The 14,894-nt window shown below is 36.3% G+C and overlaps 1 protein-coding gene across 50 annotated transcripts in view; it reads left to right on the plus strand.

Annotated features, from left to right (window-relative positions):
- Positions 1-14,894, plus strand: part of LOC127498610 (NACHT, LRR and PYD domains-containing protein 12-like) — a 362,780-nt gene that overhangs the window by 160,784 nt on the left and 187,102 nt on the right. For all 50 annotated transcript variants that reach the window (XM_051868195.1, XM_051868176.1, XM_051868180.1 and 47 more), the window contains one exon: positions 2,614-2,787. In XM_051868195.1, the coding sequence (XP_051724155.1) occupies positions 2,614-2,787 (174 nt within the window). The remainder of the gene's footprint in view (positions 1-2,613; positions 2,788-14,894) is intronic.

The following is a 14,894-nucleotide window of genomic DNA, read 5'->3' on the forward strand; positions in this document are numbered from 1 at the left end:
TGAGTGAATAAATGGTGACATACAGAAATCAGCAACAGATATGTCCAGAAACGCCCTCTCATGAACATCTGGCTGAATCAGACCTCTGTCTGTCTTTCTGACCCTCACTCTTGGCATATTCTGCTAGTATAATATGACATAAACATGTTTTAATAAATGCTGCACCGCAGAGAAAGCCACCACATTAGCAGAGGGACAAAAGAAACAAGTGTTACTTTCATCCCAACAGGAACTCCTGACATTTAAACCCGATTTACTTTCATACTGAAAAGTTCGGAGAAGGCAAACTTCAGGATGTTACAGCACTAAATAACCTGTAGATTGATCATTATTGTGACACATGAAATGAGAAACACAACTTGTAATTAGAAAAAAATGTACCGCTTCAGCAGTTTATTTACCGTATTCAAAAACTGCTTTCCGGTCCTAACCGCGGGAAACAATGATGAAATCACATGATGTTTGGCAGCTCCGTCAAGGGTTGCGTGCTGAACGTGTCTTAACTTGGAACGCAAATGTAGTCAGAGCTCTGAGAAAATTGCTTTGTTACTTTCGTCCCGCGTTACTTTCGTCCCGGTTCTCCACTAATAATCACACAATTTTACAGTAACCCTCTAGCGGCAGTTGCACAGAACTTTGAAATTGGCCGTGAAGCAACCGTTACCCTCGCCATGGTAAACTGAACGATTTTAATGAATGTAACGTTAATGCATGTATGAATATATCCACACAAAGCAAATGAGCCTCAATACATCTAAAATAAAAACATAGTAGATTTTATAGAGCTAATTAATATAAAAATGTATTTAATAATTATAAAAAAAAAATTCTGACCTAATTATTAATAATAACTGCCATTTTACAGAAATAGTGTTTACAGAATAATGCGAAAGTGTTAAAATATAGAGAATGAGGAGTTACGTCATGATGTTTTCACTCCGCGTTGCATTTTGGGAAGGCGCCGCCATATTAGCAGGATACGGTATCTGTTGCTATGGTAACCTCGACTGCAGCCCGAGATAAAGACCAACAGAGAGAGAGAGAGCAGAATAATTTAATAAATAAATTACAGCGCAGTTTTATGGGAAGAAATGGAGAAGGAGAAGGTGAAAGGAAAGGGGCGCTATCAGGAGAGATTAAATAACAGCGCCGAGCAGCGTCATTTAGAGAAAATGCTTGACATTAACAGCATCGAGCCGTACGACCTGCCAGCTACAGAACTGATGAAATGATGCTTATCTGATGCTTAACATCCCAACAGACTATCTAAAAGTGAATGAGTCTTTACTTTATAGAATGTACAGTAGAAATAAAGAAGAAGAAAGTAACAGAATTGCTCAGGGCAGCCACTGGTCAAATGAGTCCCCTATGCTGAACTTCAGTTGCCCTCTTGGTTGAAATCTCTTTCTGGGGGTGGGTGGGGTGTTGATGGTGCCCATAGAGGGTGGGATGGTGTCCCCTTAGTTAGTGCCCTACACAGACCACATATTCAGCGTATATGAAACAGTGGTAGAGGAATCGGTGTAGTAAAAGCTTTACATGAATTTAAATGAAATTGCTGCCATTGATCAACAAAGGAATTGTGATATAAAAACTATATGAATTGAGAGAAAAAAAGTAAGAATTGTGAGATAAAAAGTCACAATTGCCTTTTTATTTTCTATTCATGGCAGAAATAAGCTTTCATAGGTTCATCATGTGTAAAAGAGGAAAACTATAGAGACGCACAATCCAGCACACAATCTTACTCCTCTCCCCTAACTCTTCTTCTACCTTGTCCTGATCCAACTCTTCTTCTCCTTCATCTATTCCTCTCCCTCACCCAGACATTTTTTCTCTCTCTGCTCCTCTGTGTTGTTCTTCATCCACACTGAACAATGAGTCTGTGTCTATTTTACTGTATGTCCATGTAATGAAAGAGCTTCAACATCTGACTATTCCTCCAACTGAGATTAGAATCTGCTATTTCTCAATATTTCTCAATATCTGCTAATTATAAATGCTTATCAATTGTTTCAGTATTTGTTTTCTAGATTTTTTCAATACTTTTGAGCTGCTGTTGGTACAGAAGTAGGTTTTATACTATATTTAAAGATTGTAACATTGGGTCTTCATTTCTGTCATGCTGTGTTTAAGCATTTGTAAATAAGATCAGAAAGAAATTTAAGCCTTCTAGAAACGTGTTAATTGACTGCATTTTGTGTGAAAACGACATGAATTATGGTAAGGTCACAACAGACGGATGTTGTGCTAATTGTGTTTAGAGTTTTGAAAATGTGATACAGATTGGAGAAAAGTGTGTTAGAAATTGAAAAAAAAACATGAATAGAAGAACATGAAGAACATGAATTCATCCTTAATGACCATCACATCCATCTTTTTTCTGTGATCATCTTTCCATATTATTTAATGTGATAATTTGTTAACATAATTTCTTATATTCAGTTTTTATATTAGCTTTCCCTCTCACTCAAACACACACACACACACACAAACGTAGTAAAACTCATATCAAACATGGGGATTTGTGCTTTTGTTTTGGTTTCTTTTTAATAATGAAGTTTCTGTTGATCTGATCTGAGAGAGTGAAGAGTGTGTCATTGTTCTCTACAGGTTGGAGGATTGTGGTGTCACAGATGAAGGTTGTGCTGCTCTGGCTTCAGCTCTGAGATCAAACCCCTCACACCTGAGAAAACTGTATCTGTCTAGGAATAAACTAGGAGACTCGGGAGTGAAGATGATTTCTGCTGTGCTGGAGAATCCTCACTGTAAACTGGAGGATCTGAGGTAAGATCATCTCTATCATAAAGACTGGAAGTGAATAAGGATTAATATGTAGATAGTGCATACAAAATATCCTTTGGCGTAAACCCCATCCGGCGGTTCAGTGACAGATTCCTGCTTGAACCGTCAGATCCTGCCGGCAGTAGAAGCAAGGGGTGAGGAGTCTACCTAAAAAAAAGAAAATTTAGATCTAAATATATTATTATCCTGCAAAAGAAAGTAAAACTAACAGTTTGTAGGGGAATTTTACAGTTAAAGACCCAAAAGACCAGATATGATGAATAAAGACCCGGAGTCAGAGTTAAAAAAATAATAAATTGAAGATAATTTTAGTGAAGAATAGTTTGCAGTTTCATCAGCAGAAGCCAGCTTCAAGTCTCACAAGGAGTTCGTAGGCCGCTCTGCGTACATTCACATTTCCACAACAATTATACTCTAACAGAGTCAACTAACTACGTCATTACTTCAGGTTGAATGATTCTGATTGGCTAAGAAAAATCTTCCACACATGGACAGATATTCAGAAGCATATCTCCATTCGTCACGATGCTGACGAGGGGACCCTGGATTTAGGCACTGGATGTCCTTTTGGGGTCATGACATGGCGTCTGCTGGTCTCAAGAAGAGTGCCAGTTGTCCACCAGTACAAAGGACCTGCACAGAACACTTAGCGCACATACACAGATACACATGATTCACAGCTTCTTCAAGGTTGAAGTTGATCTGAGCTCTGCTCTGAGCAGGAAACTTTCCCAAAACATACTGATAACATGTTCTTTTCTCTCAGTGAGAGGTACAGACAATATTCAAAAATATTTTCTAGTGTTTGAAAAGGAAAAGAAATGCTTTAACATACGTTGAAGAAGTCATTCAAATAATTTAACAGAAAGATAAATCTTGGTTAATAACTTAAAAGATATATATTAAAGCGGCAGTGGATTCCAGAATCCACCCCTTCAGTCCCCCTTAAAGGCCAATGTGGAGTCCTAAACACCACATCTGGTCTAACAATTTAGGCCGCTTCAATATTTTACATTGTTGACCCATGCTCCCCTGGCAGGTTAAAATGGTATAAAATAGACAATAGGTTTTCTGTTGAAGGACTTAACTAGAACAGAATATTCTACAGAGCACGTAGTGCATGATTGACCTTCAGTCCTTACACATATTTGTCTTTACATCAATCCTGGCTATTTGGTTTATCATCAAATTCCTTGACTACAAAACAAATACATATTTATTCTCTGGAAGCCGGGCTAAATGAGTAAGCACTGTTACTGCATTCCTGGCATGGGCCAGACCCTCAGTCACTCCTCAGATACTAAATACAGACATTTCCTGTAATCATAAACACCAGGATATATACACTGGTTTTTAGAAAACTATAATTTCCAATTTATTATATAATACAAGAAGATGGATCGTAAATCCACTCCTTTCACTATACCCCTTATAGATAATTTTTAAAGATTAAAAACAAACTTGTGGTCTAACTCAAAATAAACGTTAAAAATAAATAAGACCCATCATAATCCATCCAAGTACTTTAAGTCTCTTAAATCATCCTTCAGTTTACAGTCTATAGACATATCATGTACCACCTTAACTGCAGAACATCTTTTAAATCTTTTTTTTAAAAACACCTTTAAAAATAAAAAGAAAAGAAAACAAATTTACATGACCATTTCAATTATCATTTTCAATAAAACAGAGAATTGTTACTTTTACGTAATAACCCTTTTGTTAAGATTTCTTTTCACAACAGATCCATTATAGCCCATAAAAAAAATAATAAATAAATAAATACATAAACCTAAACTTTTTAATCTTAAAACATTTCATCAAAATGACATAACCATCAAAACATATAAATTCAATTATATCAACAACTTGTTTGTTTTGACTGCCATATATCTTTATCATGACATCACTGTTAATCATACTCAATACCTAATTATTTTTAATCCGAAACTCAATTTTCCCAACATTTGACAGTACTCAGACCATGTCAACAGTACAGCATTCAAAATCAAATAATTAAGACTTCCTTTAAAGTCAGTTTTAAACTCAAATGTCTTGTCAATTATAACTGCTTAGGCTAAATGACCAAAATCTTAACCCTCTTCTTTGGCAGTGATACTTATCATCTCATTAGATTTGCCACTGCACCAAAATCATAAACATAAACACAAAGGGACAGATATTTTTTAAATATAATCTTCCATATCACTTATAAATTATACAAATTTGTGCTATAAGACATTATCTTTAAAGCTGTTTTTTGAAACAGTTTTACATCTTTTTTTCATCACATTAATTTCAACTGCTTTACTTTTTGTTATAATTTTGTCACGGTATTTCTCTATCAAATTGTTAGTCTGTAGATCCAAAAATATATTATCATTGTCTCAGTCCTATTATTATCTCTACTGTTTTGCAGAAACCAAAGTATTATTTTACTCAAATCTCAACCCCTAGGTTACACAGACAGCCTTATAGCTGCTTTCTCCTTCAACCCTTATTACATAAATTGTATTTCTCTAGACATCTAATGTCATGCATCCATTTAATGGATAAAAAATAAAACTTTTATCAGTTATATTCACTCCTCCTTTGTTTGCCCACCGGCCTTCCATAAATTTGAGGGGTTTCTCTGGATAATTTACTAGTGACTTAGCCAATGTGTCACTTTGTCTCTGCCGTCAAATCTTATAACGTTTACGTTTATTATTCTGATCAAACAAAGAAGACAGTGTATAAATTTAGACCCTCAGTTGAATTTAGACAAGGGTTTTTAACCCATGGACGGCAATCTTCAATTCCACAATCCCAATTTATATAAATGTTCTTAAACATACAAATCCAGAGAGTAATTCAAATCAACATCATAAATGACAAAAGTCATAATTACCATTAGCAGACAGAGCTGGATATCCAATCCACTTAAAGCTCGTCCCATGTTCTGTATCGTTTTCTCATAAGATTCAGTCCGAAATATCGAATTGTCAAAATTTGTCGTTTCACTTAACCCATCTGTAATGATAAAACACTCATTCCAGAGGTTAATGACAGATACACACTGAGGACAGAATATTTCCCCAAACTAACACATACAAAACATAAAGTTCAGCCACCATCACACACACTCACACGAATATGAACCGCTCATTGTCAAGGTTTACTTTTTGTTTTAATTCTAAAAACATATTTAAATTTTTCCTGTAGGTTTTACTCTTATTCAGTCTCAAAGCATGTCTCTTCACTATAATTTGTTTTTAGAAACGTCAGCTGGGTTGTTTTCGTTCTAATCTCATTGCTTTGTTTAAGCTTTAGCAGGCTGATAACAGACAGACAGAGTACCATCCTTGCCTCCACCCCAGCAGTCTCTCTCTCTTACTGCACAAATACTCTTTTCAACAGAATCACAAGACTAATTTAGAAAGAATGTAATGTTAAATTCATTACTATATACAGAATAATCATTAACCAGTTTTAAAAGGAAAATGTATATTGTTCAAATAAAAATCATTACCACAATCTCAAATATTTTATTCTAGGAGGTTATCTTGTTTAAATGTTGAATTCACTTAACTTTCTCTTGAATCTGCAAAAGCAGTCTTCATCTTTAACCTCCACCATGTCTATGAATTATCCTATGCCATGTCTAATGACCTGCAGGAGTAAAAACTATAATATAGACACATTAGTTCAAAATAAACACAGCCTCACGGATTCAGGGATTCATAGTACTGCTGAATCTGAAACTTCTATACAGTTCTTGCCAATAGAGCAACCAACATCATGTTAATAAATTTTGCTATTGTCTCCCCAGAAATTACGGACAATCACCTCATGGTCTCAGTCGGCTCTTGAAAGCTCATTCCCATCAGCTCTTTATAAGTAATCTTCTTTTCCTCAGGGTCTTGTCCCCTGACATAGTTGCTTGTCACAATGAAAAACAAGCCATCCTAGGAATGCGGTTTCTGGTGAGTGGTACAGAGGAACATTTTTGGGTCAGACTGCTGTACCTTTCACAGGTCATCCCCCCTTAATGATGCTGCTGGCCTCACAGACATCCGCTCCACTCTCATACCCATCTCACATTAAACACCTCCCTTCAGGGTAGATGCCCAGTGGCGGCGGTGACCCCCTGCCTTAGGTTGTCCCCTGTCTGGCCAAAGAGGATCTTACCCATCATTGAGAAATCACCTCGTGCACACTGGTAACCGCTCTTTCCCATTATGAAATCTTTGACAGTTTTCTTCAACAGAATCGTGTGTTTTCTGGAGCTTAGGGAAGTTGCATTCAAGAGCCACCAGAGCCATTGGACTGCCTAATAGTCTTAAAACATGGAGACAGGTTAATGACAGCAGTATTTAATCACTAAAATCCATGAGACATCTCTGTAGCAGCAACATAAAAATGCTGAGATTATACTCAGTGAATTTAGTTTTCACAATTGTCCATTCAGTGTAGTGTTCTGCTACATCTGTAACTCGAGCCATCGGCCCTGCACATGGTGGTGACTAGGATGAGACAAAAAAGTTACTGGTCATAGAATAAATTCGTCAAAATAGTCACTTCTATCATTCAAGGTCTGTATGACCATTTTAAAGACCTCTTTATACTCATTGAGTTTTCCTTTGACAAATTTGACAACTAATTGCCCTCTTCATGGCAATCATTTCTTTTAACATCTCTGTGTCCATGATTTTCAACTGAGACACTGAGCTTCACTATAAATAGCTTGTTATCACTTATGACACAAGCTCAGATAGCAGCTTTTAGCTGACTTTGAATGAGAGAAAGGGAGACTCTTGAGGCATTCAGGACTGGTACACTGCATTTTCATAAACCTGTAACATCAAACTTTACCTATATCTTGTAACTCTGGCCCAGCTTAAAACTTTGCCAGATTTGACATGCTTTATATTTGTCATTTACCCACATATCAGGGAATTTAGAAATTACAATCAGGTCGAGTCTCTGTGAAACTGGCAATCCCATTTTTGCCATTTAAACCCTTTATGTCACTTTGACCATCAAAAACTAAATATTTAGAACTTGGAGGTCCTACATCATTTTAGTTATTTACACTACAAAACATACTTGAGACGGTTCAAATATTTTTCCATAAAGTGAAACTTTCAGAACATCCAATCGTCCCTTTATATATTTTTGTAACTCACGTTTTAGATTTATTGTCTGTAATTTTACATTAACCTGTATTTGTCCATTCAATATAAAACTTATTATTATAGATATTTCCTTCAAAAGGAATTCCTTAAGACTACAATCTTATGACCTTATTGTTATCTCATGTTCTTTCTCAGTTTCACAAGCCCATTCTCAGACAGAGTGGAAGTCTCTTTTTTTGTTCCTTTCTTTTCTTTCTTTTGTTTACAATATTTGCGAATATGGCCAAGTTTCCCACACTGTCTACACCTTTTAGGTGGGCATTTACAATTAAAGGCGAGATGGCCCTGCTGACCACAATTAAAACACTCCATGTCATCTTTATCACATTGGGTAATCAGATTGAACCATCCCTCAGTTACTTCTGGGATTTTTCCATCAGGGGTTAATGGTACCCCGCCCATTTTACAAATCCATGAATAAGCACAAACAGCTAAAAATGTGAATTTTTCTGGTTCTTTCTTTGTTTGTAGCCAGTCAAGTTGTTGTTTAACTTTCCAATCAGAACCAAAACCCTGACTAACCATTTTCTTAATTAGTTCAACAAATTTCTTTTAAGTGAGAGCTTCAGAGCAGATCTGCTTACAGCGTTTGCTCTCTTCTGTCTCATTATCTGTATCTGGACTGATCAAGTTTCAAAATTTGTCAGCCATATCTTAGTCAAAGTTAATACTCACCTGAAAGAGATGGCAGCGGCGATCTTTGAACAACACAGCTTTGGCTTCTGCGTGATGAAACTGCAAAGTATACTCCAAAATCACAGTTACATATACTGGTCCAATCCAATTAGGGTCACAATCTTTATTTTCGTCAGGATCGTTCCTGATGCATCCTTGACCAAACAACCCTATCCCTATCTGTATTTTGTCATATTTAACTAAAAGCTTAATCTCTAACTTCCTGAATCACTAAATTCGGGGCGCCCCTGTCTGAATGGAAGAGTCAGAGAACTTTGGTTCATGAGACACTAGTAGCAAACCGGCTTACTAGTGACCTCCTACCCTTCAATAGGAAGGAGTTATTTCAACACCTTCTGCCTCTGGCTTCCAGTGTTCCTCCAACACCTTAATGGAGTGGAGTTATCACCCACCATCTCCCTCTGATGGCGTGACACCAGCCTGTATCCAATGATCTGGTGTACCACACTCACGTCTGAGTGTGTACGTAAACTCACCGTCTCACTTCCCAGTTCTCTCAACCCTTTCAACCAGACAGCCCTAACAAAATAATAAAACGGCTTCCTACCTTGTTTGTTGGTTAGTCGAGGATGTCACCGAAGAATGATTGCTCGCATTCACTCCACCATTAACTGTAGGGGAATTTTATAGTTAAAGACCCAAAAGACCAGATATGATGAATAAACACCCGGAGTCAGAGTTCAAAAATAATAAATTGAAGATAATTTTAGTGAAGAATAGTTTGCAGTTTCATCAGCAGAAGCCAGCTTCAAGTCTCACAAGGAGTTCGTAGGCCGCTCTGCGTACATTCACATTTCCACAACAATTATACTCTAACAGAGTCAACTAACTACGTCATTACTTCAGGTTGAATGATTCTGATTGGCTAAGAAAAATCTTCCACACATGGACAGATAGTCAGAAGCATATCTCCATTCGTCACGATGCTGACGAGGGGACCCTGGATTTAGGCACTGGATGTCCTTTTGGGGTCATGACATGGCGTCTGCTGGTCTCAAGAAGAGTGCCAGTTGTCCACCAGTACAAAGGACCTGCACAGAACACTTAGCGCACATACACAGATACACATGATTCACAGCTTCTTCAAGGTTGAAGTTGATCTGAGCTCTGCTCTGAGCAGGAAACTTTCCCAAAACGTACTGATAACATGTTCTTTTCTCTCAGTGAGAGGTACAGACAATATTCAAAATTATTTTCTAGTGTTTGAAAAGGAAAAGAAATGCTTTAACATACGTTGAAGAAGTCATTCAAATAATTTAACAGAAAGATAAATGTTGGTTAATAACTTAAAAGATATATATTGAAGCGGCAGTGGATTCCAGAATCCACCCCTTCAAGTTAAATAAACCGAACAAACTACAAACCAGACAACAGACACAGGTTACAGTGAAGAGGGTTTAAAAAAACAAACAAACAAAAAAACACAAATATTTTGATGTAATCCAACTGATCTTGTAATGCTTGTTCAAACAGAGCACCCTTACAGAAGCGTGAGCATTGCCTCAAACTGTGTATCTGCAGCTGAAAAGAGGGAAGTGGAGTGTGGTTCACCTGAATCATTTTTACATGATTATCATGACCAAAATAATTCACGATAACAAAATATTTTGATATCTATAGAAATCTTGAAAAAAAAAAAAAAATAATAATGCTATCAGTCAAATTGATCTTTATTTTATTTATTTATTTATTTATTGAAGAATCACACCATCGCATACAAAAGGAACAATTACACTTAATGGCGACCAGTTTGAAATAACTTCCTTCTGTCAGTACTGAAAATCTGTACTTAAATACAAGTACTGTTACATTGCTGAATACTCAATTACGAGTAAAATTACTGGTGTCAAAAAGTACTGAAGTAAAAGTACAAAGTACTCTTCTCAAAAACTACTCAGAGTACTAGTTACTGGTTACTTTTTAGCTGGTGATATTTAATGAATTACTGTACCAATATATATTCAATCAAATCATAGATCTATGAGTTTCTAACTTCAATACGATACCTTGAAAAATATCAATATTCAGTATCATTTTCAATACCATGGGGAAAACCGCAACATACTGTATACTGCCATATAGATATTTTAATATCTCAATTTTTGTCCATCCATTTTGTCAAGGCCATCATTATTTTCAAGCTTCAAAAAGCACAAGACTCGTTGTAACAGTAATCCATTTGAATGGAGCGGTTTAATTCAAGTCTTCTGAAGAGACACATCCACTTTATATGATGAACAGATTTGAATTTAGGCTTTTGTTTACGTATTTAAACGTTGATTAATTACCATTACAATAATCTCACTTAAACATTTGTTCACTCTGTGTATTTGTCTTCACAATAGAGTAACTTTGTTGCAATAGCTTACATGCAGCACAAGGAAGATTGATTTCAAACTGACTTTCAAACTGAATTGAATTTACAAAAAAGACAAGTAAACATTAAATAAAAACAAATGAAACAAATTACCTTAATTCAGTTGAGGAATTCGAAATGCCAACACTGATTTTTTCATATACAGTGTGTCTTAAGAGCCATATAATATGTTTATTTGAATAAATTGAACATCAGAGGGGTTTGACCTGTAATGTCTGTACAATGTAGTGATGCAGTTACACAGACTAGGTTATTTATATGTGCAAATCATACAAATGCCTCATTCTGAAACATTTCTAACATTGTAAAGAAATTAAAGAGCCACCTTTGATATTTCAAAAGAGTTTCTGGTGCATTTCACTTACAGCCAATAAGATTTCCTGTATCATTTTCATCGGTCAGGCGTGGAGGTCTATTCTGATTGGTTGATAACTTTTGACAATGTTTAATCCAGGAGCAAAGAGAATTAAAGGGATAGTTCACCCCAAAATGAAAATCTGCTGTTGATCTACTCACCCTCAGACCATCAGAGATGAAAAATGTTGAAGGTGAATTCACAAGTGTGATGCATTAATTATATTGGTTTATTAGTAAATGTCATTATGTTTAACTTTGCTTATATATATTTTATGGAATGTCACCTACAGGGAAGTGACAGAAATTAACTTTACTTTAAGAGCCAATATTTGACCTCTTAAATTGATTTTCAGGGATATTTTCTAACCATTTTCTAACCAAAAGGGAATTTTTTACACTGCAGTTACAACAGCATTAAAAATGTTGAGATAATTTTTTTTTAATATAGAATTTTGAATATAGAAAAAAAAATGAGATGGGGAAAAATTAATTACGCTTTTAATTATGAAATTAAAACAGCCAGTAGGTGGCAGTAAATCACTGTCTTAATGAATGAGTCATAGAAGCATTCATTCAACTGATTCATTCAAAACGGCCGATTCATTCTGGAACGAAGCAAGTGACTGAATCACTGAATCACTGAACCGATTTGTTCAAAACTCCGGATTCATTCAGTAAGGAAACACCACTGTGTGTTGGTGCTGCAGAGACACATGCCTCTTTTGCTGTGGCTTGTGTGAGATATTGTCGTTGGGAGAAAAAGAGCAAAAACAGAGAATATTGACAATATTATGTCTAAAATGTCACTATAATATTAACTTTTAGTTCACTGAACTATTGTATAAAATTAATATCACATTAGCAGCCGTGCTAATATTCTGGAAATATTGCTTAAATATCATATAGTAAATATAAAAAGCTCATACTAGGGCCATTTTGCACCATATCTTGAATTTTGGCTGCATTTTATTAATTCTGGTGTCATTTCTAATAATGTCTGATCCTGCTTTAGAAAGAGCGAAATATTTGGCATTAAAGCACAATGATTTACAATAAAACGTGCCAAATGTCAGCGAATTTACATTACGTTAATTATAAAACATGCCATCATTAATTATCATTTTAATCTATTGACAACCTTAAGCTACAATTGAAAAATAAATTGTATAAAGACATGCTGTTTTGACCATTTTTTTCTCTCTAGATTTAGTCAAATTAACTAACGAACAGGTTCGCTTACATGGCTTTCCTTTTTGAAGTTGGAGGTTGTGATGGTCGTGTCCGATCGATATCCCTTAACAGTTTTTATGCTGCAAATCTCCTTTTATAAATATTGTCCATTTCGAAGTGTTTATATTCAACAGAAACAATGTTGGGAGATTTTCTTCTTCCCTCTGTATTTAGCGCACTCACCGCACTGTATGTTTTTTCTGTGCTTTTGCAGCGTCACGTGATTGAGCAAACTCTGACCTCGCTGGTTCTGTAGCTTATTTTGTTCATCAACTGATGTTGTGATGAGGTCACACTTTACTTTAGGATCCAATTCCTACTGCTTATTAATAGTTAGTAAGGTATTGGATATGTTAAGATATTAAGATTAAGCGGTCATAGTGTTTGAACTATACCATGGACTTTGGGGGAAGCCCCAAAGTATTCGTGTATTCGTGCGCTTGCGCGTGCCTCAAAAGAGGGCTTACAATGAGTTACAAAAATACATAACAGCTTTATGCAAGCACTATATAGGATAAATCACTATACAGGATTTAGCCTATTATACATTATCGACACGAATTGATAGGTGAAACAACAAACAGCCACCCACAAATAGTCTATAAACAAAGCATCAGGCTGTCTTTGAGTTCACAAGAACAACGGTTAAAGTTACTCGTCAGGCTACAGAAGAATACCAGAATTCCTCTGTTAAATTAGGTCTAATACATCGAGTCACGCAGAGCTATAACAACCCAAACACATAATTGCGAATAACATGCCTCACCTTAACACAGGCCTGGGATCAGCTTCCTTTGCTGTTCGAGTTAACATGTACTAAACATGAGTGGATTTTGCACCGCAGCGCCCCCACACCTTGATGCTCATGACAAGAATAGCATGTATATCTTTATTGAAATTATATTTTTGCAATTTTACACATAATAATCCACGATGATCACATTACACAAAACTGAAATTGCACGTCAAAATAACACGTCAATATTTTTTGAGATCCCCCAAAACTTCACAAATCATGTTTTTAGGGGAGCCCATGTCTTATTAAGGGGAGCCGAGCTCCCCCTAGCTCCCCCGTAGTTCGCACCCAGAATAAAGCATTAATATGTGCTTTATAAGTACTAATAAACAGCCAATATCCTAGTAATATGCATTCTAATTAGCAACTTTAATAGTGAGAATTGGACCCTAAACTAAAGTGTTCGCTGTGATGACTTTGATAAAAATCATTTTAATTATTTAAGTTGTTATAAAGTCATTCTCGAGTCAGACAGTTCAAGTCAAGTCTCGAGTCATTGGATCTCAAGTCAAAGTCAATCATTTTCTTCATTTAGTCAAGCAAGTGTAAAGTCCTTAAAGCAGGGGTCTCAAACTCAAATTGGCTGGGGGCCGTTGCTGTGATTGACACCTCATAGGAGGGCCATTTTAACATTCAAGCACAAGAAAGCACAACATTTCTGAAAATTTACTTTCCTTTGCATTATTTCTCATTTACTTCAAATTTCATTACTAAAATATTTTTGCCATACTTAAAGAAATGTAAACAGCAGTGTCTCTATCATTGTTATATACAGTATTAGTTTTTAACAGTTAGTGCAAATATTTTCCCTTACTTTATTTTAGCTTAAATAACATCAAAATCTTGCACTGAACAACACTGTACTGAACAAATGCAATCCCTGAATACATTTGTACACTATTTTATTTCTTGTCAGACACCTGCAGCGCTTCTGCTCACACAGCTGAGCCACATTTGCCCAAGATGCTGTTTGAGCATCGGTAATGTTTATTGGTAGCATCGGACGCGTTTCGGTGGTTCAAATCGACGCTCGCGACTTGCGCGAGTGCTTTTACTATAATTTGAGCAAGCGCGCTCATAATAGAAGCGACGTGGTCGCGACACACATGCGGTGCGGCGCGCTCGTTTTTCCAGGCGCGCCTATGCCGCGGCGAGATGAAAACATCTTTCAGAATGCCACAAGTGCACCGCAGGTCATGTGACAAGAACCAACCGATGAGCTTCGGCCTTTCCGTAACAACACCGAAAGCTCAGCCGAACAGCTGATCATAGCTGTACAGGGCGGGTTTTTATTTCTCATCTCCATAAATATATCTAGTAGTAGAGCTAATGCAAGGACTAGAAATCATTTTTTTCTTTTGCTGAAACTTCCTCGTCATCGTGGACAAAGAGTATAGAACCCAAGAGGTGACACTTTGATATTTTTTGGGTAACAGCCACTAGATGGCGCTCCGGT

Source organism: Ctenopharyngodon idella, chromosome 17 (genome assembly GCF_019924925.1).
Source record: "Ctenopharyngodon idella isolate HZGC_01 chromosome 17, HZGC01, whole genome shotgun sequence".
In the NCBI taxonomy this organism is placed as follows: Eukaryota; Metazoa; Chordata; class Actinopteri; order Cypriniformes; family Xenocyprididae; genus Ctenopharyngodon; species Ctenopharyngodon idella.